The following is a 24,335-nucleotide window of genomic DNA, read 5'->3' on the forward strand; positions in this document are numbered from 1 at the left end:
CTTCTTGCATGGTGACATTGTCTTTATTTCATGTGTTTCTGATTCTGGAAAAGTGCACTGTGGTATAATTAGGGTTTTAAATACTACTTCCTACCTCCCTTTGTACTGTTGATTTGATTTTGAACAGAGAAAAGCTTTCAGATTTTTTATTAATTTAGAAAATGTGGCACAGATTTACTAAACTGCGGTTAGAGCTCAGGAGAACCATTCTCAACTCTCACACAGAGATTTAGGTTTAGGGACGTGGTCTGGGTCAGAGGAACATCCACAGAACTCCAGAACCCAGGGTTCTGGGGTTGTCTCTTCAGTGGTTCAGTGCCAGACACTTACCCCACCGTCCAAACGAGCAATCCATCAGAACAGGCCCTGTCTCCAATTGTTCTAAAATGGATTTATCAGAGCAACGTTAACTATTTCAGCAGTGTGTGTTCTGACCCGGTTCTATCAGACTAGCATTAACTATTTCAGCAGTGTGTGTTTCCGCTCACCACTCGTCCTTCCTCAGTTCTGACCCCTGCACACCGGGAACACCACAAAGAGTTCTGGAGACTGTTTTTGGAGACCAAAATATTATAGCCATCACAGTGTGGCCCTCAGATCCTTATACTGACCATTGCTCCTTCAACACCAACTTCAAGTACTGACCATTCACTCACTGCCTGATATACAACCCACCCTCAACAGGGGGCGCTGTAAACGATTCTCAGGAGAACCATTCTCAACTCTCACACAGGGTTAGAAACGTGATCTTTGTGAGGGACACAGGTGAACTCACCTGTAAACAGGTGATCTGAAGACAAGTAAGAGTCTTACCTGAGTCAGAACCGGACACACTCTTAATCTCCTCTGAAAGAGAAAAACAAAAACAAGGGGTAAATGAAAGTGTTTTCCTCTCTCTCTCTCTCTCTCTCTCTCTCTCTCTCTCTCTTTCTTTCACTCTTTCCTCGTTTCACTCCTTCACTCTTCCAGTTCTCACAACAGTATCATGTTCAAGAGAGAGAAAGAGAGAATTGAGAGTTTAAGGAGGAAAGAATGTAGAAAGGGAGCATGAGAGACAGAGATAGAGGGAACAGGGCGTGGAGAGAAAGAAAGAGAGAGAGAACAAGAACAAAGAGAGCAGAGGGACAGAGACAAATAGAGATTTGGGTGATGTAAATACAGAGAGGGAGAGAAAGATAAATGAGAGAGGAGAGTTAAACACCCCCTGTGTTCTCTGGAAGATCATGAGGCTGAACACCATCAGATCCTCACAGCAGTATACCCTTGCCTACTGTAAGAGCAGAGGCTGAAAACACACATTCTCATTCTCTTTAACAGCAGGCTGAAGAGTGAAAGGTAAAAGTTCCTTCACTGAGGGTCTCAACCCCCTCAGCTCTAATTTTAAACTCTGTAAACCCCCTGCATGCTTCAGAACACACTCACACACACACACACACACAATAAGAGATAAATGTGTCCAGTCTGTAAATAAACTGAGCTAAGGACGAGCTCAGAATCTGATGCTGAAAAGTGTCCTGTGACGAAGTCCATGAGAATCCCAAGGACGTCCTGTGAGTCCAGTAAGCTAAGAGGTGGAGTTAGGTCTTTACAGATTGGACTGGTTTCTCCAGCTCATCCCACAAGGTCTGGACCGGACTGAGATCTGAGGAATCTGGACACGAGTCGACACCTGGAACTCGGTTCTGTTCCTCAAAGTGTTCCTGAACAGAGTTTGCAGTGTGGCGCTGAGAGAGGACACTGCTGTTAGGGCCTACCACTACAGTGAAGGGTGCAAGGTTTAGGGACGTGGTCTGGGTCAGAGGAACATCCACAGAACTCCAGAACCCAGGGTTCTGGGGTTGTCTCTTCAGTGGTTCAGTGCCAGACACTTACCCCACCGTCCAAACGAGCAATCCATCAGAACAGGCCCTGTCTCCAATTGTTCTAAAATGGATTTATCAGAGCAACGTTAACTATTTCAGCAGTGTGTGTTCTGACCCGGTTCTATCAGACTAGCATTAACTATTTCAGCAGTGTGTGTTTCCGCTCACCACTCGTCCTTCCTCAGTTCTGACCCCTGCACACCGGGAACACCACAAAGAGTTCTGGAGACTGTTTTTGGAGACCAAAATATTATAGCCATCACAGTGTGGCCCTCAGATCCTTATACTGACCATTGCTCCTTCAACACCAACTTCAAGTACTGACCATTCACTCACTGCCTGATATACAACCCACCCTCAACAGGGGGCGCTGTAAACGATCATCAATATTTTTCAATTTGGTATCGGTTTAATCTTGTGGATTGTACAGAGAAACAGAAATGAAAGGTTCTCTCTTTCTCTCTTGCTCAAATAAACACTGTTAGAGAGAGAGAGAGAGAGAGAGAGAGAGAGAGAGAGAGAGAGAGAGTTTTCTCACCTGGCAGAGTTTAACTAGAGCCCAGCAGAAGATGTAAGCAGAGAGAGAGAACTTGGCTCTCATGTATCTCTCTGGCAAACACGACAGGTGGAGAAGAGTGTGCTCTATTTCTCCACTCTCCTCCTCTCTGCTCCCTCCGTCCTCCTCTCTGCTCCCTCCGTCTTCTTCCATCTCTGGAGTTTATCCGAGGAAAGTTATCACCCTTTCAGACTCCTTCTCTCCGGATCATTCCCCGCACATCTTCACCTCCATATCTCCCTATGTTTACTCCGTATTTTCTTAACTCTACCTCTCTTCACTTTTCTCTCTCTCCCCAGATTAACACACACTCTTCTCCAGGACTCTCCAGCAGTCTAAGACCCGGAGCACTGAGTCCTGAACTTTAAACCAGTGAAGTCTCCACCTGGCGTCCACAGCAGGGACTGTGCTCAGTTATCTTATTTTGCTTTGTTTATTTTTTTTATTTATTTGCTTAGGATTTTCTTTTACAATATAATATTTCAAATATGTCTTACCCTGAGATTTTAGTAAGAATAATATAATAGAGGATGAACGTAAATATGGCAATATTGTTAATGATTTTAACCTAGAATAAAAATAATCATATATTTTACATTTTAATTAGGTTTCATTTTGGTGGTAGAGTGGCGCAGTAGGTAGTTTCACAGTCACACTGCTCCAGGGACCTGGAGGTTGTGGGTTCAAGTCCCGCTCCAGGTGGCTGTCTGTGAGGAGTTGTTGTGTTCTACCTGTGTCTGTGTGGGTTTCTTCCAGATGCTCCAATTTCCTCCCACGATCCTTGTGCCCCAATGATTCCAGGTTGGATCCGGACCCACCATAACCCTGAACTGTATAAGCAGTTACAGACAATGAATGAATGTTTCATTTGTTCCTATGCATTCAATTTTAGAAAATCCTATGGATTAAATTTTTTGAGTTCTGAACTGAAAAAATATGCGATTTTGAAATGTATTCTCTGTAGAACATGGGAACATTCATTCATAATTTTGCATTGTTCAAGCATTTTTACACCTGTAACATTTGAGGGTCTCCATTAGCATCAACTCACATTTACAACTTTGATTTGTATCATTTTATTTGCATTAATAACTGCAGAAATATTGCACAGATTCACTAATAATAATAATAACAACAACAACAACAACAACAATAATAATAATAATAATAATAATAATAATAATAATAATAATAATAATAATAATAACAGCTGCCTCGTGTCCACAGAGATTTCACTGGCACCAGATAAATATCACTGTATAATATAATTCCATTGATTTTCCACAGGAACAGCTTCTAAAGTTGAACATTTCTAATTTACAAAACATCATCATGCATCATATTGATAACTGGATGTAAAATCAATAACGACTTGATTCTGCTCACTGTTAGAGTTCTAAATGATCATCACACATGACATTTGTCCTCAAATACATTGAAACAGCTTAGACACCTGAGAAATGACATTGTTTTTAAAATAAAACCATTTCAGGAGGAAATACAAAGCTACAGAAAGTCACTCGGCCTCTTGTTTGTTCTGGAAAAGACACTCTGAAGAAGGGCAGCTATAATAAGAGCACATTCATAAACAGCATTCTCTACAGTGTGTGGTGTTATTGCTGTGTGGACGATGATGTATGGTGGTGTACACTGGCTGTCAAAATTCCTGGGACACCCCTCCATTAATGTGTTCAATGTTTCATCTCCAGATGCACTTGGGAAAAATAAAGCTGCTCTATGTTAAATGTTTGTCTGAGTTTCTATTGTATATTTCTATTCTGTACATGTCCTTCCCCTTCTGCTTGATCACAGGCTCTTACTGGGTTTGACTAGAAAAATTTGAGTGACATCACCAAAAATAGGTGGGGAAGTAGCCGTCACTTTTGGCTTCATTCCCAATGAGATCAAAACATGAATCTCCAAAATTGTGGGGAAAGCTGGGTTTTGAAAAAGAGAAAAAGAGAACGTTTCATTTCTGTTTTCTATGTAAAATGATCAATATGAAATATGAATAATGTTGATGATCTGTTACAGTGCCCCCTGTTGAGGGTGGAGTGTATATCAGGAAGTGAGTGAAGGGTCAGTTAACGCCACTCTGACAGAACCGGGTCAGAACACACACTGCTGAAAGGGTTAACACCACTCTGACAAAACTGGGTCAGAACACACACTGCTGAAAGTGTTAACGCCACTCTGACAGAACTGGGTCAGAACACAAGCCCCTGTTACACTGCATGAGAAACTGTAACAGGTGACTGGATTTGGAATTAACTTGAAGAACAAGTGAGAGGCTCCTGACCGGAACAGAACATTATATAAATGAAGGATGGTCTCTTACGTTTTGGAGGTGATTATATCTAAAGGATTAGGTGTTTTTATCATGCACATGTCCCCAAAAAGAGATGATAGATTAAAGATTTAAAATCTAATATAAAATATTTCAGAAAATGTTAACAATTGTCTCAAATTTAAGAAATATACCGTCGCTGTCCAATGAAAACCATTTTCCAACATTGTAACTTTACAGGTACAAATTCAATGGAATTCAATTTTTAATTTTGGACCATTTCTATTGGTCGATTCATGATGAAATTTTCATGCTGATGTGTTCAAATAATGTAGTAAATTAAAAATCCACAAACATGGAGAAACGTGTTTTAAGTTGACAGCGATGATATTCAATTTTCTCAGTGTTAGTGTCATAAAATAAATGACCACACACCTTCATCAAATTAGGAATCCTTTCACCTGCTTTGGACTAAAAGGCCATTGTGTGTGTATGTGTGTGTGTATTTGAATGGGTCTCTACTGAACCCTGGCCACAGACTCAGTTCACATCTACCAGATCACAGACTCCCTCTCAAAGAAACAGCTCCCCATTCATTGGCTGGTTTGCATTCATCCTCATTTACATAAACACTAATTAGCATAAACACTGAAACTCTTTAAAAGAGGAAACATCTGAGTGTAACACTAACACTCTTCATTTGTTCACACACAGACCCCTGGTGCTGCCCGCGCGCACACACACACACACACACACACACACACATTCCCATGTAGCACACAAAACAGTACACACTACCTACTGCAGTTTTTAAGAAACACACTGTAGTTCACTGTTACTATACTGTACTATCGTAAATAGATAGCACATTTAACATATCTTATATATTAAATATATTTAATATAACTTCATCTGTACTTTAATCAGTGTATGGTCTGTAGAAGTTTTGATATAATTTAAATATAATTAATATATTCATATATGATCATTCTATAGAAGCTGTACTAACTGTAAACATCACTGCATAATAACTCATAAACATATTCTAGTATTAGCATATTCAATATTATAGTGCAGTATAGTGCATATAATGATTTATTTCAATTTTATGTTGGCAAATTATGACCGTTTTATAGTAACTTTACAGTATTATGTACAGTAATTCTACAATATATTAGTACAGTACCGTTTAGTACAGTATAGTAATTCTGTGGTGTTTCAGTGCAGTATGCTACAGTAATTTTGCTTGGAAATTGATAATAAACTTGTAAATATTCATAAAAAAGAAAAGAATATTGTTTTGAATCAGTTGCCGCTGCTGACATCACTTCTTCTGAAGGAAAGGAACCAGATCCTAAGAAAAAAGAAGGAGCTTAAACTTCTTTTCAGTCAGGGCTGGAACAGTTCAGATGAAGAACTACAGGGGAACAGTTCAAGTGAAGAGCTACAGATGAACTGCCAGTAAAGAAGAGTTTAGATAAAGAATTACAAATGAAGCGTTTATATGAAGAGTTCAGATGAACAGTTCAGGTGAAGAGCTACAGATGACCCGGTCGGCAGTACTGATAAATCCAGAGAAATAACAGGATCCCGACAGCTGCTGGAGATTTTAGCTGCCTCAGTTTTCCCACTGGACTCAGCTCCGGGCAGACAGTCCTGGATTCACAGCGTAGTAGTCTGTAACAGATGCAGAAAACACATCAGTATCCATGCATATATTAAGAGTACAGAACTGCAGCAGTGAGGGTCTTTGGACCCATAAGTTACACCATAATACAATGAATTGACATAATCCCTGCACTCATTAAAAGTCATATAACTAGTACTTATAACTATATAAGTAGTTGCTGCTACTTCACTTGAACACAGGAGCTGTCCTTCATATTGTGTGAACATTTCATAATGAATGGACCAATAGAAATGCTCCAAAATTACTCTGAATTAAACATTTTTAAACTGACTTCCATTGAAAATTAAGGTTTTTTCCTTCTCCTGGAAAGTTACTATTTTGAGAGGTACATGCTGTTAATTGAACAGCAATGATATACTGCATCAACAATATCAAAAAGAAAAAGCAAAACTATGTTCATGTAATACACATTATGTGTCCATATGTTTGTAGACACCCTTTATTGTGTGTGTGAACTACAGCTGCTTAAGTTGCACTTCTTGTGTACATAGTATGTATAAACCCTATAGATAAACATAGTGCAAAATATAGGACACTAAAAAGCAGACATGAAAAGCACAACCTGACATCACAAGACCCAATGCCAAGCCAGGGCTAGTGGGGCATAAAGTGGAACTGTCTTCTCTGGAGCGATGAAGTTCCTCTGGGATTAGTTAGCGTGGTGAGTGTGATCCAGAACTAATCAACAACACTAGCCCCTGATCCTCACTGATGATTATGAGGCTGAAAACCATCAGATCCTCAGAGCTATGCTCAAATAATCTTTTCCCAGGAGAGCAGTCAAGAGGAACAGAGTTCTGATATAAACCCCTCAGTTCATAAGAAATTACACTCCTCTGTTGGCTTTAAAGTCACAACGCCACAGGGCTGAATCCACAGTGGAGTCACTGTCCGAAAATAAACAGAAAGAGGCTTTATCCAACTCCACTCCTCCGCTGAAGAAGCGAGGACGGTCCAGAGCCCCCCACCCTACCCCCACACACCTCGAAACCAGCTGCAGCACATCTGCTTCATAACACACATCTCACAGTCTTCTCCACTGTTTTAGGATCCGTGTGTTTACTGAGAGAAAATGTTTAATTGTTTAATTGAGAAAATTGTTTAATTCCAGTGAAAAGAAACAAATACCCTTCTTTTCATAAAGGCATATTTGTAGGAGCTAGGTGTCCTCAAACTTTTTAAGGGGTGGGGGTAATAGTGTCAGGGGGAAATAAAATGTAAGCACTGCCGCACAGGGGCAGAAACGTGTAATGGCAGAACACATAAGCTCTGTTCTCAGTGGGTCACTAGCTCAGAGTCGATTGTCCTTTAGTCCCTCATCAGTGGACACAAAACATTGTCCACAGAACTGCTGTGTCTGATCCACTCGTACCAGCAGGACACACACTAACACACCACCACCATGTCAGTGTCACTGCAGCGCTGAGAATGATCCACCACCCAAATCATACCTGCTCTGAGGGGGTCCTGACCACTGAAGAGCATGAGCAAAGGAAGGTAACAATGTATGCAGAACAACAAATTGAATACACTGTAACTGCAAAACTACAGAATGACAGGAATGGACAGTAGAGCCGAGAGAGCGGACAGTGAGTTTAGATACAATGAGGTGGCTGTAATGTTGTGGCTGATTGGTATATATATAAATAAGCTTAAAAAGGCACAGTTAAAGAACTGATTTTATACACCCAGGATAAAAACCAGCTGATTAAACAGTGATAACCATGTTTCTCTCTGAGGGGAGAACCTTGGGGGCAGCTAGAGAGGAAGTGTCCTCTCATTCTTTCCAGATGTGGTGTGAAACAGCTGTGAAAACAGAGAAAAACAAAACTAAGTGGTGAAATAAAATGACTATTCAGTGTTTATGGTCCTCCTGGGTCCTCCCATTACGTCACCTCATCACTGATCTACTGTCCGACTGACCTCAGAACACTTTCATTTACTTTATTTACATTTATTAAAGTGTAACTGACCATATTAAAGCTTCCTTTGATTGATAGGAGGCTGTGGAGCAGTGGCACAAGATCCTAACTTCACCAGGCCCAATGCCAAGGGTTCACCAGAGGAGCTTGGAACTGGGAGCTCCATCCAGTTCCTCTGGGATGAGTTGAAGCGGTGTGTGTGAGCCAGAACTAATCACCAGCTATTTTTCAACAGCTACTACACACACCCTTCATTTCAGTGACAGTATATATGTGCTGTATTTAATGATATATATGTAGTATATGGTTTGTCTGTGTATACATACCATACCTGGTACAGTCCAAACACACACGTTGGTAGGTGGATTGGTGACTCAAAAGTGCCCATAGGTGTGATCATTCATTGTCTGTAACTACTTATCCAGTTCAGGGTCGAGGAGGATCCGGAGCCTACCCGGAATCATTGGGCACAAGGTGGGAACACACACTGGAGGGGACGCCAGTCCTACACATGGTGACACACTCACACACACACACATTCTCTTGAGTCACCAATCCACCTACCAACGTGTGTATATATATATGCTACTATAAACAATAAACCATGGTGCCATGGTAACCGCCTCAAGCCACAGTCCATCTATGACTCAGTATTGTCTGAACACCCTGGCAGAATATGTAAAGCTGAATGGTGAAGGCTGTGCTCCAGACAGAGAAACACTGAACCTCTTTACTCACTGCCCAGTTAAAGTTAAATGCCAGTAGTATTCACACGACTTCAGCAGCAGCTGCTGTTTAATGTGCTGCCAGTTTTTACAACGACCTACATCTAACTAAGAGCTCATTAACTACAGCTTCACAACCAGTCCCTGAGAACCAAGGCAGCTGCAGGCCTTCAATCCCTAACACAACAGACAAGAGTTATAAGGTGCAATCAGTCTTTTTACCACAACACAGAAACAGTGTTTATGAGAGTGATTATTTATTATTTGTAAAACTGTATTCTATAAAGTGTGATCTGATAAAGCTGAAAAATCAAGTTACTGTGTGGTCTCTAAATGAACCAGTATATGCCATAGAATGGGTCCCCCACATGCAGACAAACCTTTTACAACCACTTGATGTCAATACAACAGCTATCATGAATATTTCCAGTGGAGGCAAATGCTGACTGAATAATAATACAATAATACATTAATGATAATGAGCTAAAATGTGAGATTATAAGGGAGCTCAAATATCACACCAAACATTTGTAGTTACAACGCTCTATAAAAAATGTTGGCGCTACGCTGGGACTCCCCAAAAAGGAGGACAAAACCCTGCCTACACACCGTCACAAAGGAGAACATCACACTAGAATCAGAGAATCAGAGAATAAATTACTGTAAATTATTATAAACAGCAGTGGTATGTGAGGTGGTTATGAGGAGGTCATGTTTCACTATGGGCTGCTGCCCTCTCACATGTGTCACTGTGGTACTGCTCCATTCCATCTGTATCCGTAAGCTTTCAGAGAATCTGCACAAATGTAGTGCCCCTTTGGTGGGGATGCATTAACGTCAATAGACACAGAACCATGTGTTGTATCTGCTTTTTCCAAAAGCTCCAAACATCTCCTCTTACACTGTAAAAGTGTGTCTGGAAAGGGTGGAAGGGCACAACGCAGATCTCCAAAAAATCTCCAAATTTGTGTGAACAAGGCCTGCACCTTTTCCATCCAAGTACAAACAAAAGCATCAGAAATCTGTAATGTGGGTTTGATTGAACACCACCTCCAAAATCAACAGCAGCAGACAATCTTGCTGAATTATTAATGCCAATTCTACTTAGGTTCCATTTCTGCTTCCATTTCCTCGGTACTGAAGCTGAATTATTAAAGAGCCTGGTGCACAGGAGGTCAGTAAGGTATCTGAATAGAAGTAGTCCACTAATAATACTTATAAAAAGCATAAAAACATGAATGGTGGGAGAAATAGCTCAGATAGTCAATAAAAATTGAACAAGGCTGAATTTTAGCCCTCAACTGTGAACAGAGCTCTCAATTTTCCAAGTTTACTTGAGTGAGCTTTTGGGGGGAGTGGTGTTCTGTCGACAGGGGGGCAAGCTGGAGGTGAAAGAGAACTATCGGGTTCTCTTTCTGTCGGATTATCAGGTAATATATACCCACCAAGTCTCACTCCAAGCAAGCTTGAACCAGAGCCCTGGTTAAGATGGTTCCAGAACTGACCCAGAATCGTTGGGCACAAGGCAGAAACACAGTCTAGATGGAGTGAGGGTACAGATGCTGAAGTACCTTATATAAAATGGTATAATATTTGCATATAACCTCCGCACATCCTCCCATCGATTTTAAATAATCTCTACATCATCCCCAACACAGTGGAGACACTGAAAATTTGTGGTATTCTGTTATTTAGTGAAAAATAGCCAGAACCAACAGACAACACCATCATAACCTGATGACAAGCACTCAACCAGTCAATCAACAACCAAACAAATGAATGAGTGAAAGTAGGAAGGAGACGTGGAGAGAACAGTGCTTAGGACATGAAATGACAGAGGCTACAACAGGGGGTGCTACATATCAATATATCGACATGGATTATTGAACATTATTGATCAGCACTTGGGATGGCACGGTGGCACAGCAGGTAGTGTCGCAGTCACACAGTTCCAGGGACCTGGAGGTTGTGGGTTTGAGTCCCGTGTCCGTGTGGGTTTCCTCCCACAGTCCAAAAACACACATTGGTAGGTGGATTGGCTGCTCAAAAGTGTCCGTAAGTGTGAGTGTGTGCTGCCTTGTGAAGGACAGGCGCCCCCTCCAGGGTGTGTTCCTGCCTTGCGCCCAGTGATTCCGGGTAGGTACCGGACCCACCGTGACCCTGAATTGGATAAACGGTTTCAGACAATGAATGAATGAACAGCACTTCACAAAGCTTTGAATTACTGGCCAAATAAAAGAAGAGGGAGGATTTGTATCGATGAGAGGGGTTTGGTCCAGTGGGCAGGTCTTCAGAAAGACAGTGTTAGGGGTAATAATATCTCCATTGTTAAATGGATAGTCTTAAACTCTGGATACAGCAATGATACTCAAAAAGCTAAATGAGCCAGGACTGCTCAGCCAATCAAACGAGGCTATTACCTACAGTGTGCGGACATGAGGAGGGCAGTGTTTATCCATCTGACTCTCTGCAGTGATGCGGTTGCTATGCTGTTGCTATGGTTTCCTGCAAAGAGCAGAGAGCTTTAAGGAGGAAATCTTTGGATGCTGGTGAAGACAAGCTTTAAAATACAAAACCTCTCATGTCTGTCATCAGTTCTCTGCTCATTTTCCTCTCCTCCCCTTTAAATATCTGATTGAGATTCAATCAGATTACGTTTCTTTTGGAAACAATTTACAATCTTTCTTAAACCTCACAAATGTAATCTATTAATTTGATTGTTACATATGATGTCTAATTATTATTATTATTATTATTATTTTTACAAACAGAGCTGTATAAATTATATTACTCATTTTGAGACATTGTCTCAAAATTGTGACAATATTGTGAATTGCATTTTGTCCAAAATCAAATGAGCATATTGTCATTGATTACTAATATAATCATTATTAGCTATTTTTGGACTGAGTCAGACTGAAGTCATATGATGCTCTGATGATTTTTCTTAAGTTCTCCTTGTGGTACAGTGTGCAAGAAGGAGCTAATAATAATCCCTCAGATGCTCCTCTTTTCCTGCATCTAATTATACATCCCTCCATCCCCTGATTGACACTGGGCTTTTAAACTCGATCATTACAACAACAGAGAAGAAAGGAACGCTGCAGAAATGCAGAGAAACTGAAAAGCAGACCTTTCCTCTGAGACAAGCACAAAGCAGCTTTAAAGAAAAGAGAAAAACTGCACATTTTCATCTATTTACAGCTGTCTGACAGCACACATCAACATCTGCCTCCTCTGCAACTCTGTTTATCTGCACAGTAGCTCTGATAAATGCTTTCAGCCTTGATGTGGAGGAGCTGAAGCTGTGTCATTGATTATGAGGGTGGAGGGTGGAGTAACAGACACTAGGATACAGATGACTCTCAGGCCTTGAGGGAAAACTCTGTCCTTGCTGCCAGTTTCTCACAGCCATTATTTTCTCCTTCAAATCACCAGCTTAGTGTTAGCACAGTGCCCGTTTGATGAGCTTTGTACAAATCAGACACAGAGGGAACCAGTCTCAAACACATACACATTTGCTGTTTACCAGCAGCTACGAGTCACAAATGCGGTCTCGTCCGCTCACACGTGACAACTTCCGCTCATTCTCAGTTTTGCACCAAATATATCAGTCAGTACAGTGCAAAACTAATTTGTGCATCTGTAGATCCGTTCAGAGATTGGAGGACCTTTCTGACCAAGTAGAGGACTCTGTGTGAGGAGCATCATACAAATCAGACACACAGAGGGAATGAGTCTCAAACACACACACACACTCCAGCTGGGCCTGGCAGTTTATATCCAGTTAATATCCTATTTTTTTCATGAATATTTAAAATTATAAACAAGCCATGTAAACTTTCTCCATAATAGCTAGATTTTTTTAAAATTAGCTCTCAATAAAAGCCATAAATATGAACCAGGATGGATGAGAGATTAAGGCATTGGGCTTCAGAGCTGATAGATCAGTGTGTGCTCAAACCCCTCTCTTAAACACTGAGCTGCAATTCTGAAATCTGAAATTCTCACCAGCTGAAGTTTAAAAAGTTCAATATTCATATGTTTAGATTTAGGCACTTGCCAATTTTGCTGAGAGGTTAAGGCTTTGGACTTCCAATAGATCCAAGATCCAATAGATAAACGCCCACATGGGTTTGAATCCCACTCCTAATAAAAACTGAACTGGGGTCAGTATATATAGTATTAACCTGAAGCTTTACTGACTTTGATCTTGAGTATGTACACATATGTTATTTTGAATGTGTTGCCAGTTATGGTAGACCTTGTATATATTGTCTAACTTTCAATAATGGGCTTGGATTTCAGAGAGGTTAAGGCTTTGGACTTTAAGCTCCTGTCTGCCTGTGTTCAAGCCCCATCCTGATAAATGCTGAGGTGTGGTCAGATATAGATTCAGCCTCAAAATTTACTGCTTTTCATCTTGGGTCTGTACACTTTAATTATTTTGTTTGCATTGCTAGTCTTGGTATGCAATGTCTCAATAGGTTAAGATATATATGTGAACAAGTATGGCCAACTGTTTAAGGTGTTGGAATTAAGCTCCATTAGACAAATGTCTGTGTGGGTTCAAACCCCACTCCTGGTAAGCACTTGGATGTTAAACAATGCTAAGTAGAGTAGGACATCTTATAGACAAGTTCAGTCTCTGCTGAGCTCAAAATGAGATTCTAGCCAGTGTAGCAGAGATGTTAAGGTGTTGGACTTAGGATCCAAACGAAATGTGTCCATCTGGGTTCTACCCCCTCTTCTGGCTGAGCAGTGGTCAATAGATCAAATACAATCTGGACAGTACTTGGAAGTGAACCAGGAGAGCTGAGAGGTTAAGGTGTTAAGGCTTAAGCTCCAATGGACATTTGTCTGTGTGGGTTCAAATCCCACTCCTGGTAAACCCTTTGCTGTGGTCAGTAGATAAATATGCAGCCTTGATCTTAAAGCTCAGCATTGCAGAAACTGCACTAACTTTTGGAGGAGGATATAAAACCACATACTCTCCTTGACTCTGTCATTTGATTTCAGGACAGCAACTGTAGGGAGAGCCCAGGAGCTAAAACACCCACCCTTAACGAGTGTTTCTTTAATGGATCTTATGTGTGTACAATTAACTTTTGTTTTATGTATCAACATGGATAGCATCTAAAGGTCAGCCAGTATGGCAAAGTAATAAAGGTGTTAGACTTAATATCCCAGGGATTAAAGCCCATGTGGGTTCGAACCCCACTCCTGGTAAATACTAACTTTTGACACAACCTAGAATGTGTATTCCAGCCAAACCTGGTCAGCTTTTGTACCTAACCTCAGACACATTGAAGACCAACAAACAACAATATGTGAATTAGAGTTGAAAGGTTCAAGCACCTGCTTGGTTCAGGCCTCATTTCTGCTTCCTGCACTTCTGTTCCACCTTCTCCACGAGGAAGACATTGTCTGATGGTCCATGCCTGTTCACTACAGACTTCTTGTGCCTTTGGGATTTTTCATGTTGTCTCTCTTTGATTTTGTGCCGCTCTTTTCTGGATATCTCAGAGCAGTTAGCACCAGAGAGAGGCAGGGAAGTTGGTCTGGAAGTTGTGTCACTGAGTGAATTACTTTGTGAGCAGCAGGGACTCTTGTAGGTCTCCAGAAACAAGTCATCAGATTCGTTGCTTGTGACCAGGCCAAGCCCCTCTGCTTCCAGCACAGAAGGACTGTGGATATGATGGCTGGCACCATTCCTGCCATTAGCATAGTAGCTAACATCCAGGCCTACTGCTGCTGCCTTCATTTTCTTCTTGTGCTTGTGCTTGAGGTACTTTCTGGAATGATCTTTCTTGGGTTGTGTATCTTTCCCTGGCTGAGCGCTATCTTTTCTTCCACAATCAGATAGGTTCTGATGCTTGTTAATCTTTAGTGAGGACACTTGACTGGCACATTGCTCAACCAGAGAAAGGATACTGATGTCACTTGCCACCCCACAACTGCTACTTGGCGATGGGAGAAGCCCACCCTTTAGTGTCTGGGGAGTTCCTGCAGGCCTGGACTGTGTGAGGCTGGCATGAGCCCAATGCTCTGATGTTTTTATTTGCTCAATAAAGGAGGTGCAGGAATGGCACAGGTGCAGTTCTTTGGCACCATGTTTCAGGGAGGCCTTACAAGAATCACAAAGAGATTCTTTGTTTATGGCAAGCACAAACAAGGAACCTGTTCCAGAGCCAGGAGAATGTGCCACCGGAGACTGCAAATCCCTGGTAGGAGTCAAGGGGGAATTGATATTGAATATCCGGAAGCACACATGACTTGTTGGAGTCCTTGGTTGACTCTCTGGTGTTGTAACAGTTGAAACAAGTGCATTATGTTTCTGGGGGTCCAGTGCAAGATGACCAGCATCTAGCTGACTAATATCACTTGATTTAAAGTTATTTATGTCTTCTTGGCTATTTTCAGTCTGTAGAACTGAGACTCTTTGTATATTTCCAGTCTTGGTTGTTTGTGATTTGTCACCAAGACAAGGATATCCACTATCACCACTGCTATTTATGGGAGGACTCAACTCTGGGCTGCCTTTGACCGCCTTCTGCTTCAACCAGTTGACTATACCCATTGCCAGTGATATTTCAGTGTCACACAGCTTCAATAAGCAATCCCTCCCAGCCCAGTTGCTCTGCAGAAGTTCATGGCTGATGAAGTCCACCGCCAGAGGAGGAGCCAGGTTCTCCTCGGCTCCAACATGGAAACTGTACATGGATAATGGAAGGTCACTTGACTGGCCAATGATGCTGTGGGTTAGGTCCATCTCATCGTCGAAGATTGGGGTCATATCTGCTTCACTAGGGTCATAGAAAAGCTCATAGAGGGCATCTCCACTGTAAGTGTCTCTAGGGAACTTTTTGGAATGGACTGGTGTCAGTGAGCTTCTGGTGTGGTCTTCATTAGATACATAATCACAGTATCCTTCATCACTGGTGCTTTCCTGGTTCTCACTTTTGGGTGTGTCTATGCTAGCTGTCAATTCTGAGACCTTTGCCTCTGAACCTTTTTCTGGGATGAGAGGGCACTCTTGAAGATCTGACCTCTTGTTTGTAGATGGCGATACAGAAACTGGTGTTGACATTGTAAAAATCGTCCTGTTGAAGGTCTCCCACATTCCAAATAGGTCTAAAACCTCTGGTTGAGCAGGAGATGCCAGCTGCTCTTTGCCTCCTTGGAGGGCAGTAGCAGAAGGACTCCTCCTAGGAGTATCACTCATTTTATGAGCCGTCTCAAGCTTCAGAGATCCCTCAAGTGACACAAGATATTCCTCATCCACAAAGATCTCGCCACATCCGGCTTGAGACCCAAAGCTTTTGAGAGATACTGCATCTTCACAGACATTGTCGCCACACTCACTTGAGGAGTCTGAAAGTGTGGTGTTGGATTCACGAGAGGTTTTGCGACGTCTCAAGGGCTTCTTGTTTGGTTTTGATGTTGTTCTACGTCCACTCTGTGCACATGGAGATGTAGTTTTCTCGCTGCTGTGCTTCTTGGGGACAAAAAAGTCTTTGATGGCCTTCTTGGGCTTCCTTAGAAAGATCCTCTTCTTTGGGATAGACTTGGCGATGGAAGGCACAAATGGTACTTGAGGCGTAAGATTGCGGTAGTCAATTATTTCCCGGCTGTGGCCAGATGGGTTTTGATTTTCTCGTAGCATCAAAGGACTGGATCCAAATCCAGAAAAACTGGCACTGGTAACAAGCCTCTGATGACAGTTTATAGTAGGAGTCCTAACTACATCTCGGAACCCAGTATCTAGAACACAATCATAGGTTTGGCTCTTTTTAACCAAGCTAAGTTCCTGGGTACAGCTCTCTGGGGAAGAAATATCCAAGGGTTCTGGAACAGCTACAATATTTACAGAGGACGTTCTATAATTCAATGTTGTTAAAGGTCCCTTTCCAAAATCACATAGAATTTCATCCTCTTCAGGATCAGTTTTAGGGCTGTTCCTGGCCCCTAGAGGCTGCTTTTGGTTCATCGGCAACTCCATGCAGCCTGGTTACATTCATAACTGGAAATAAAGAGACAGGTTTTGTTTTCAAGCTAAAATAACAAATCAAAATGCAGTTAAACAAAATATATTCATTTAGAAAAAAAAACTGCAATTGGTGGCAACTGTAAAAAATAAATTTAATTATAATGTGTTTTAATGGGCATCATGGTGGCACAGCAGGTAGTGTCGCAGTCACACAGCTCCAGGGACATGGAGGTTGAGGGTTCCAGTCCCGCTCTGGGTAACTGTCTGTGAGGAGCTTGGTGAGTTTTCCCCATGTCTCCGGTTTCCTCCCACAGTCCAAAAACACACGTTGGTAGGTGGATTGGTGACTCAAAAAGTGTGCCTAGGTGTGAGTAAATGTATGCTGCCCTGTGAAGGACTAGCACCCTCTCCAGTGTGTGTTCCCACCTTACGCCCAGGGGCTGCCAGTCCTTTACAGGGCAACACACACTCACTCGCACCTGTGGATATTTGTGTGTTTTTGGACCGTCGAAGGAAACTCACACGGACAAAGGGAGAACACACCAAACTCCTCACAGTCAACCAGAGCAGGACTTCAATCCACAACCTCCAGGTCCCTGGAGCTTTGTGTCCCCGACACTACCTGCTGCACCACCATGCCACCCAAGAGACAGTGTCCTTGTTTTAAATGGTTAAACTATAAAATTACTATCCCCCTAAATAGAGGTTTTCATATCCATATAAACACTGTTGAATGATTGAGTTCACTTTGACACAATCAATTAATCATTTCACATTTTATTTTTTAATTGTATTTTTTTAATTATATTTCATTTTACTTAAATGTTTGATTTATAAATATTACATACAACAGATAAAACTAACAAATAAAATACAAATAAATATATGCCTAACTAAACTAAGTGGGAAAAAATATGATAATGATTACATAAAGTATAATTTGAAGCTTATAAATTACTTCATCATTAAAACATTAGTTCCATTATTTATGGGGCCTTACACAGAAACTGATACCCCCTCAGTGAATAAAATGGTGTATGAATTCTCCATTCTACATTAAATGGAGCAGAAATTAAATTCTGGCGCCTCTTACAGGATTTCTCTGTTACACATTAAATAGTGCAGCAGTTACAATAAAAACCTATTGTGCCTCATCCACCTACTGCACCAATTAAGGTGGAACTGCAACTCCAATGCCTCACCCACAAGAATTATCTGCTGTACCATTTAAGGTGGAATGACAAATCCCAGTAGTAATCTTACATAATGAGCCAATTGCAGCACTCATAGCCACCTTGTTAAGCTTACTTAAAAGCCTGTAACTCACCCAGAGCTGATCAGGGAGATGACAGAGCGCACTCAGCATCTCCACGCAGCTTTGTAAGGTTCAGATTCTGCAGAAAAAAGAAAAGGATGCAGGAACAGTTCAGTGCCCATATGTTGTGGACCACACTGGAGTCCTCAAAGCAAAGCAACGCCCTGTCACTGGTGTTTAACATAAACACGCATCGGCATTCGAGCAGGTCCAGAGGAAGAGGAAGATGATGATGATGATGATCCCTGCAGCATCTGATGCTCACATTTAAAACCCACCAGCAGCAGTGTGTACCTGATGTGTGTAATAAAGTGAGGAAAACTCCGCCCCCTGGTGGACAATTAAGAAATCTCATATTTGTTCCCTTGTGTCTGTGTAGGATTTCAAGGCTGAAAATTAAAGGTTGGAAACGTCGTTTCTTATTTTAATAAATGGTTTTCTTCGTGTAAAATATTCCTTATTTTAATAAATCTTTCCCCAGAGTTTACATACAGCAATGCTGAACGTCGAGCAGTGCCCAGATTACATATTGTACAACACAGTCCTATTTGTCTCTCTGAACTGATCAGAAAACACATCAATATGTATAAGATACGTATACACGGTAATAATCAGTCACTGTCTGATTCTCTGTGCATATCATAACAAAACAGGCAGCACGGTATGTGTGTGAGTGGAAGGGTGTGTGAAATTGTCCACAGGTGTAAGAGACTGGGTGAGTTATGAGTTAATTTTTTAGTTTGAATTAAAACGTTATTTTCCAGTCGAGTCTTTGGACACCCTGTTTCCAGAAGGATGTATTTATGTTCTTGTTACTGGGAGTAATAATTTAAATGGGAAGTTTAAGATTGTTAGGAAATGCAGTTATCTCTGGTTTCTTTATGTTCAGAAGCTGTCTTTTAAGGTGGAACGGAGTGTTTGAGGAGAAAACCGACTGTCATTTGTACGTGGCTGAAGTGTAACTTGTTTGTACATTTTTATTCACTGTTTGAATTACCACAGAAACTCATTTGTAACTCGAGTTGTTTAGTTTTGTAGCCCTTTTTGTAATGCAGTTAGCCGTCTCCCAAGTTTAGAAATATTACCACCTTAAGTGATCAGAAACAGCAAAAATATGGGAATATTACCCACCAATATCTTCATCTCTGTTCATGCTTTTCAACATTTGAAGTTCTCCCCATTGTCTAAAAACCCTCAGAGGCTCCAGATGAGAGAGAAAGCCTTGCATACCCAACCGAGACACTTTGTTTTTTTACATGTTTACAGACACTGGGGTTCTTAAACACACTAGACCAGTTTGGAGTGCAAACCGACTGGAGAGCAGCAAATCAAATCAAATCAAATCAAATTTTATTTATATAGCGCTTTTCACAACAAAAAGTCATCACAAAGCAGCTTTACAGAGATCCAGGTCCAAGCTTCCTATGAGCAAGCCAGGGGCAACCATCTTCAAAATTTTATGAAAAGTGATTTTTGATTAAAATTATGAATGTCGCCTTTAAGGGGTCCATGGAGTAATTTGAGGTGGACTGACAAGTGAAAATACTGGAACAGACAAATAAATAATTTCAGCAGTCTAATAATCTAATATCTGTGGATAAGATTGTAGTCATAAATTCAGGAAAAATCTAACTTTGACATATTAACCTATTATGGTAAAAAAAAAAAAAAAAAAAAAAAAAAATCACTGCTGTCAAAAAAAAAGTGTGTTTGATTGTGCTGCAAGTCTCCAGCTTCAGGACTTTTAACGTCAGGCACAGACACTTCAGAAAAAGCACCAAAAATAAACCCAATACACTCCCTGTCCCCTGCATCCTCATCTAAATATAATCTGCTGGTTTTCACTGCTGTGACAAGATCAAACATCGCACCAGTGTGTTCTGCACAAACTAAAAGCCTGAGACAAATGCAACTCTGCAGAGATTTGATTCTGTTTAACAAAGGTTTGCTAATATTGTAACACTTCAATTATATTAAATGAACACACATTTAATTTCATCCAAAAGGATTTTAATAGGAGATTGTAACAACAGAGACAAAACAAACACTGCAACTAAAGCAGGAATTATTTCTCCATCCTTTCACATGTTCTTCTCGGTGAATCTATTTATGAGAACCAAAACTATTATATTACAACATGAAAAAATAAACAAGCCACAACAAGCACTTGTAATAAAGTGTTAAGAGTGTTATGAGCTGAAACCTAAATTACTAAAATGTAATTGTTCAAATTTAACCTCTTTAACCTAGAAAAACATGGATTATATCATCCAGAAAAAAAAAGTCCAAAAATATGGACCATAAATTCACAGTTGCGCACACAGATCTTTTGCATTGGTCATAAAGGAATGTCCACTGACATCAAAATTACCCCAAAAATATGAACAGATTAATGGAGAGTGATTGTTTGTTTTACTGTGCAGTGTTGATTGTAGAGACTCCAGGAACCAAGTGTCTCCAAATTTCCAAAACATATCCAGAGTTTCATCTCATCTCCACCCGTATAAAGAGGTTTATACAGAATGATGAATGTGCTGTGGAGTAGTGGAACTGTGTTCTCTGAAGAGATGACGCTTCACCCTGTTCCTCTGGGATGAGTTGGAGTGGTGTTTGTGATCCAGAACTAATCTTATCCATGAAGTTTGCCTCGTGGTTGTGGAGAGGAATTAAAATGGCTGTATGTGCGACGTCTGGTTCCATTCACCTCCACAGCTGAGTTCCACTGGTACTGCTCCCTTTAAGTTGTGTTAGAGGTAAGGCCCCCAGCCGAGATACATGAGACACAGCAGGTTATCATCAGTTGCTTCCTGAATGAGATAATGGACGTGTCCCTCAATGGATAGAGGGAGACCCATCACTTTATTTCTGTTCTTTATCACACCCTGCAGACGCTGCTCTATGTCCTGGACGTGGGTTTTGGCCTGGGGACAAGAAGAGAAAATTTAAATTTTGTATATACTGTCCTTTTGCTTTTCAGAAGTGCCAAATCAAAGTGCCAAAGCAAATCAATGTATCAACATTTAATTCCATGTCATTTCTGGCCAATTCTGTCTGTTTGCTTAGAATGAAAATATCACACAGCTTTAAAGACGACTGGTGTTTTCATACAAGGTTTAAAAAAATGAAATATCTCCAGAAAAGGAGAGACACTAGGCTTTGTTTGATTAGCACCACCACTTTATCACCCTATTAAAACAGTAGTGCAATGCAGTAAAGCTGCAGTTACTACAAAATACAATTCAATAAGCTTTATTGGTATGACCATATTTACAAACAGTATTGCCAAGCATTGAATTTGATTATGAACTGTTTATCCTCATCGACAGTCTGGGCACCATTTAAAGGTGAATTCCAATAGCCAAAATCAATTGCTGCTGTGCTTTCACACCTCTCAATGTTTTAATAATTTCTACTGCAGGTCAGTAACTGTCCAGTTAAAGAGATGATACTATAATACTGGTGGATGTGTATATACTGTAGCTGTAGTTGAAGCTTTATCCTTGTTTTTTAATGTTTAAATGCAGATGAAGTACCTTCTCGTTTACAATCTCTCCGGACTCGTTGGCTTGTGTTTTGGACAGTCCTTTCACTGGTTTACTCCACTCTACCAAGGGGTCGTGCAGGAAAGTCTTCAAAACACTGCGAAAGCCATCAAACCAACAAAGAGGGGCTGCTACATCAGCAACATTTACAACGAAGATTAAAGAGCGTAAGCCCATGAGTTATATGTCTACATCTGTGTTAACGTGAGTGTGTGTGTGTGTGTGTGTATAAACCTCATTAGCGGTTCTCTCTGGTCTCTCATTAGTCTGAGTGTGACTTCACAGGCCTGTCTGAACAGACCCTCAGTTCCCATTGGACCCATCGCTGCCACCATATTTTGGGTCAAACGGAATGGAACCACCTCGGGAACGTCAAACGTTTCACCCTGGAACACACACGCACCATGTAAAAAAAATAAAAAATACCTATCACACCTCATTTGAAATCACAGAACATGGAAACAAATCTTAAGCTAATTGATATTGTAATCCATATTTTTATTTGATCTCACACATAAACACAATAAAGATGTTTTTATACAAAGATCTTACACATTGAAACTGCATTGGATAAAGGATCATTAATGTTGAGTGTATTTGATAGGGACATTAGCCCTGTAGCGGTAAACTGTTTTTTGTGACTGTGAATCTGACCTTGTTGAAGAGGCAGTTAAAGTCCACATGGACACATTCGCCAGTGAGAGAGTCGAACAGAATGTTCTCACCATGTCGATCGCCCAGTCCTAGTATGTACCCCACCATGGACATGACAGCAGTGGAGCGGCAGTACGCAGAGCGGCTGTTATACCTGCGCCATGAACATCACAAAAAAAATGACATAGTTTTTTACTAAATCAGAACTGGATTGAAAGAATGCAGGTGAAGATCTTCAGCAGAGCACTATAGAGGGTTAAATGAAGCCATATTGCCCCCTACACTTCCAGTAGTAAACAACATGCAACAATATGCTTAAGAATTTTAACACTGGAACATGAAACATTTTACACCCTTCTGTCACCATGTTCTTCTTAATCCTCCTCATGTTCCTTGTGTCCTTCCATTATCAAATTTTTGTAAATGTTGGCCCACTATTAAAAGCTTCAAACAGCTCCAGGTTCTACTTTCCTGCAAAAGGCTGAGTGTTATTACCATGATGTGGGGTCAGGGAAGGTCCTGAGGAACCATTCATGAAAAACAGGAGGATGTCTGGCGCACAGAACGTCTTTATGCAATTTCTGTTTCTCCTGGAAGGACGCAGTTTTGGGCAAAATCATTTTCCTCAGCTCCTTCCCAGTCAGATATATGCCTGAAATCAGGAGAATTATCATCATAAGGTATAAATTACAGTACTCTATAAACAAAGATCCAGAGATCTATCATCAATAAACATCATACATCACATTACAAAAGAGACAGTCATGTTTAAAGCAGGTTTGGTGAGGGGTGTCCAAACTCTGAATGCATTCTCAGTGCGTGAGAGCAGACCTTTCTCTTTGTAGAGCTTTGTGAGGATGTGACGGAGACCAGCCGTGTTGTTGACCCACTCAATTATGCCACACTCTTCGTTCAAAGGAATAACAGCATATGTCCGGATGTGGAGATCTCTCCGTCTGGACTCAGCATCTTTCCTTAAACACTGAATACACACACACACACAAAAAATTATTATACCACCAAAAACTAGAACATTTTTAAAAAAGTGATTTATTGGTATTACATTTTTCTAGAAAGCACGGTTCACAGGTTGCCCAAAGCGAGGCGCTGTGGAGCGACCAAACAAACCCATAAATGTCAGTATTTTCTCTTTAAACACTATGATCACCAGTGTATTATCTTAGTTTAATGTAGTTTGAGTGGATTATGGCCCTTTACATCAGAACAAGCAGAAAACAGCACTTGTAGTAGCTGTTGTCTCTGCAGTTAGATATAAATATCCAGTTCCACCTTAAATGGTGAAGCAATTACATTCTGAAACCCGATGATGCTACTGCTGCATTTAAGGTAAAATCTGCAGAATAAGAATGTGAATTCAGCTCCATAATCACATAAGATTGAGTGGAAGGTGATAATATATGATTGTTGAATTCTTCTAAAGACGAATGAGGCCCTAAATGTAACAAAAGTCCAGCAGCTCCTCTGACATCACTGCAGACTGGCAGAGCTGCTACATCCATTCATTGTCTGTAACCGCTTATCCAGGTCAGGGTGGTGGTGGTGGTGGTGGGTCCGGAGCCTACCCGGAATCACCGGGCGCAAGGCAGGAACACAGAGCACCCAGAGGAAACCCATGCAGACAAGGGGAAAACACATCAAACTCCATACAGACAGTCTTGTGGAGCACGACTTGAAGATTTTAACCTCTACACCTTGTAACTCAGCTCCATGGGGCAAGAGGACACTCAAAGACAAGGGGTAGGGGTAAAAATAAGAAATGGGTTTGAGCCTA

General features: G+C 41.0%; 3 protein-coding genes and 1 long non-coding RNA gene across 5 annotated transcripts in view; 1 reads left to right on the forward strand and 3 right to left on the reverse strand.

Annotated features, from left to right (window-relative positions):
- Positions 1-2,673, reverse strand: part of LOC136679585 (rho guanine nucleotide exchange factor 4-like) — a 72,381-nt gene extending 69,708 nt beyond the window's left edge. For both annotated transcript variants that reach the window (XM_066658197.1, XM_066658196.1), the window contains exons 1-2: positions 2,401-2,673; positions 814-846 (exon numbers count right to left, since the gene is read on the reverse strand). In XM_066658197.1, coding sequence (XP_066514294.1) covers positions 814-846; positions 2,401-2,571 — 204 coding nt within the window. In that variant the 5' untranslated portion in view covers positions 2,572-2,673. The remainder of the gene's footprint in view (positions 1-813; positions 847-2,400) is intronic.
- A 3,037-nt stretch (positions 2,674-5,710) lies between these two features.
- LOC136678820 (APC membrane recruitment protein 3-like) lies at positions 5,711-16,871 on the reverse strand. Its single transcript, XM_066656966.1, has 2 exons — positions 14,401-16,871; positions 5,711-6,382 (listed from the first exon to the last, which is right to left on the reverse strand). The coding sequence occupies exon 1, from the start codon at positions 16,706-16,708 to the stop codon at positions 14,417-14,419; it is 2,292 nt and encodes a 763-aa protein (XP_066513063.1). The 5' UTR covers positions 16,709-16,871; the 3' UTR covers positions 5,711-6,382; positions 14,401-14,416.
- Positions 16,872-18,978: 2,107 nt separating this feature from the next.
- LOC136678823 (uncharacterized) lies at positions 18,979-22,587 on the forward strand. Its single transcript, XR_010796497.1, has 3 exons — positions 18,979-19,062; positions 21,872-22,056; positions 22,175-22,587. It is a non-coding gene; the product is annotated as an uncharacterized lncRNA (long non-coding RNA).
- LOC136678819 (serine/threonine-protein kinase ATR-like) overlaps positions 20,368-24,335 on the reverse strand; it is a 30,148-nt gene continuing 26,180 nt past the window's right edge. Inside the window, exons 42-47 of the mRNA XM_066656965.1 lie at positions 23,375-23,525; positions 23,039-23,195; positions 22,544-22,697; positions 22,124-22,275; positions 21,881-21,986; positions 20,368-21,268 (exon numbers count right to left, since the gene is read on the reverse strand). Coding sequence (XP_066513062.1) covers positions 21,095-21,268; positions 21,881-21,986; positions 22,124-22,275; positions 22,544-22,697; positions 23,039-23,195; positions 23,375-23,525 — 894 coding nt within the window. The 3' untranslated portion in view covers positions 20,368-21,094. The remainder of the gene's footprint in view (positions 21,269-21,880; positions 21,987-22,123; positions 22,276-22,543; positions 22,698-23,038; positions 23,196-23,374; positions 23,526-24,335) is intronic.

This window comes from Hoplias malabaricus, chromosome Y (assembly GCF_029633855.1).
Source record: "Hoplias malabaricus isolate fHopMal1 chromosome Y, fHopMal1.hap1, whole genome shotgun sequence".
Classification (NCBI taxonomy): Eukaryota; Metazoa; Chordata; class Actinopteri; order Characiformes; family Erythrinidae; genus Hoplias; species Hoplias malabaricus.

What these genes read in the sequence shown, in the direction of transcription:
- LOC136678820 (XM_066656966.1), bottom strand. Translation starts at nt 16,708, where the DNA reads ATGCTACGAGAAAATCAAAACCCATCTGGCCACAGCCGGGAAATAATT.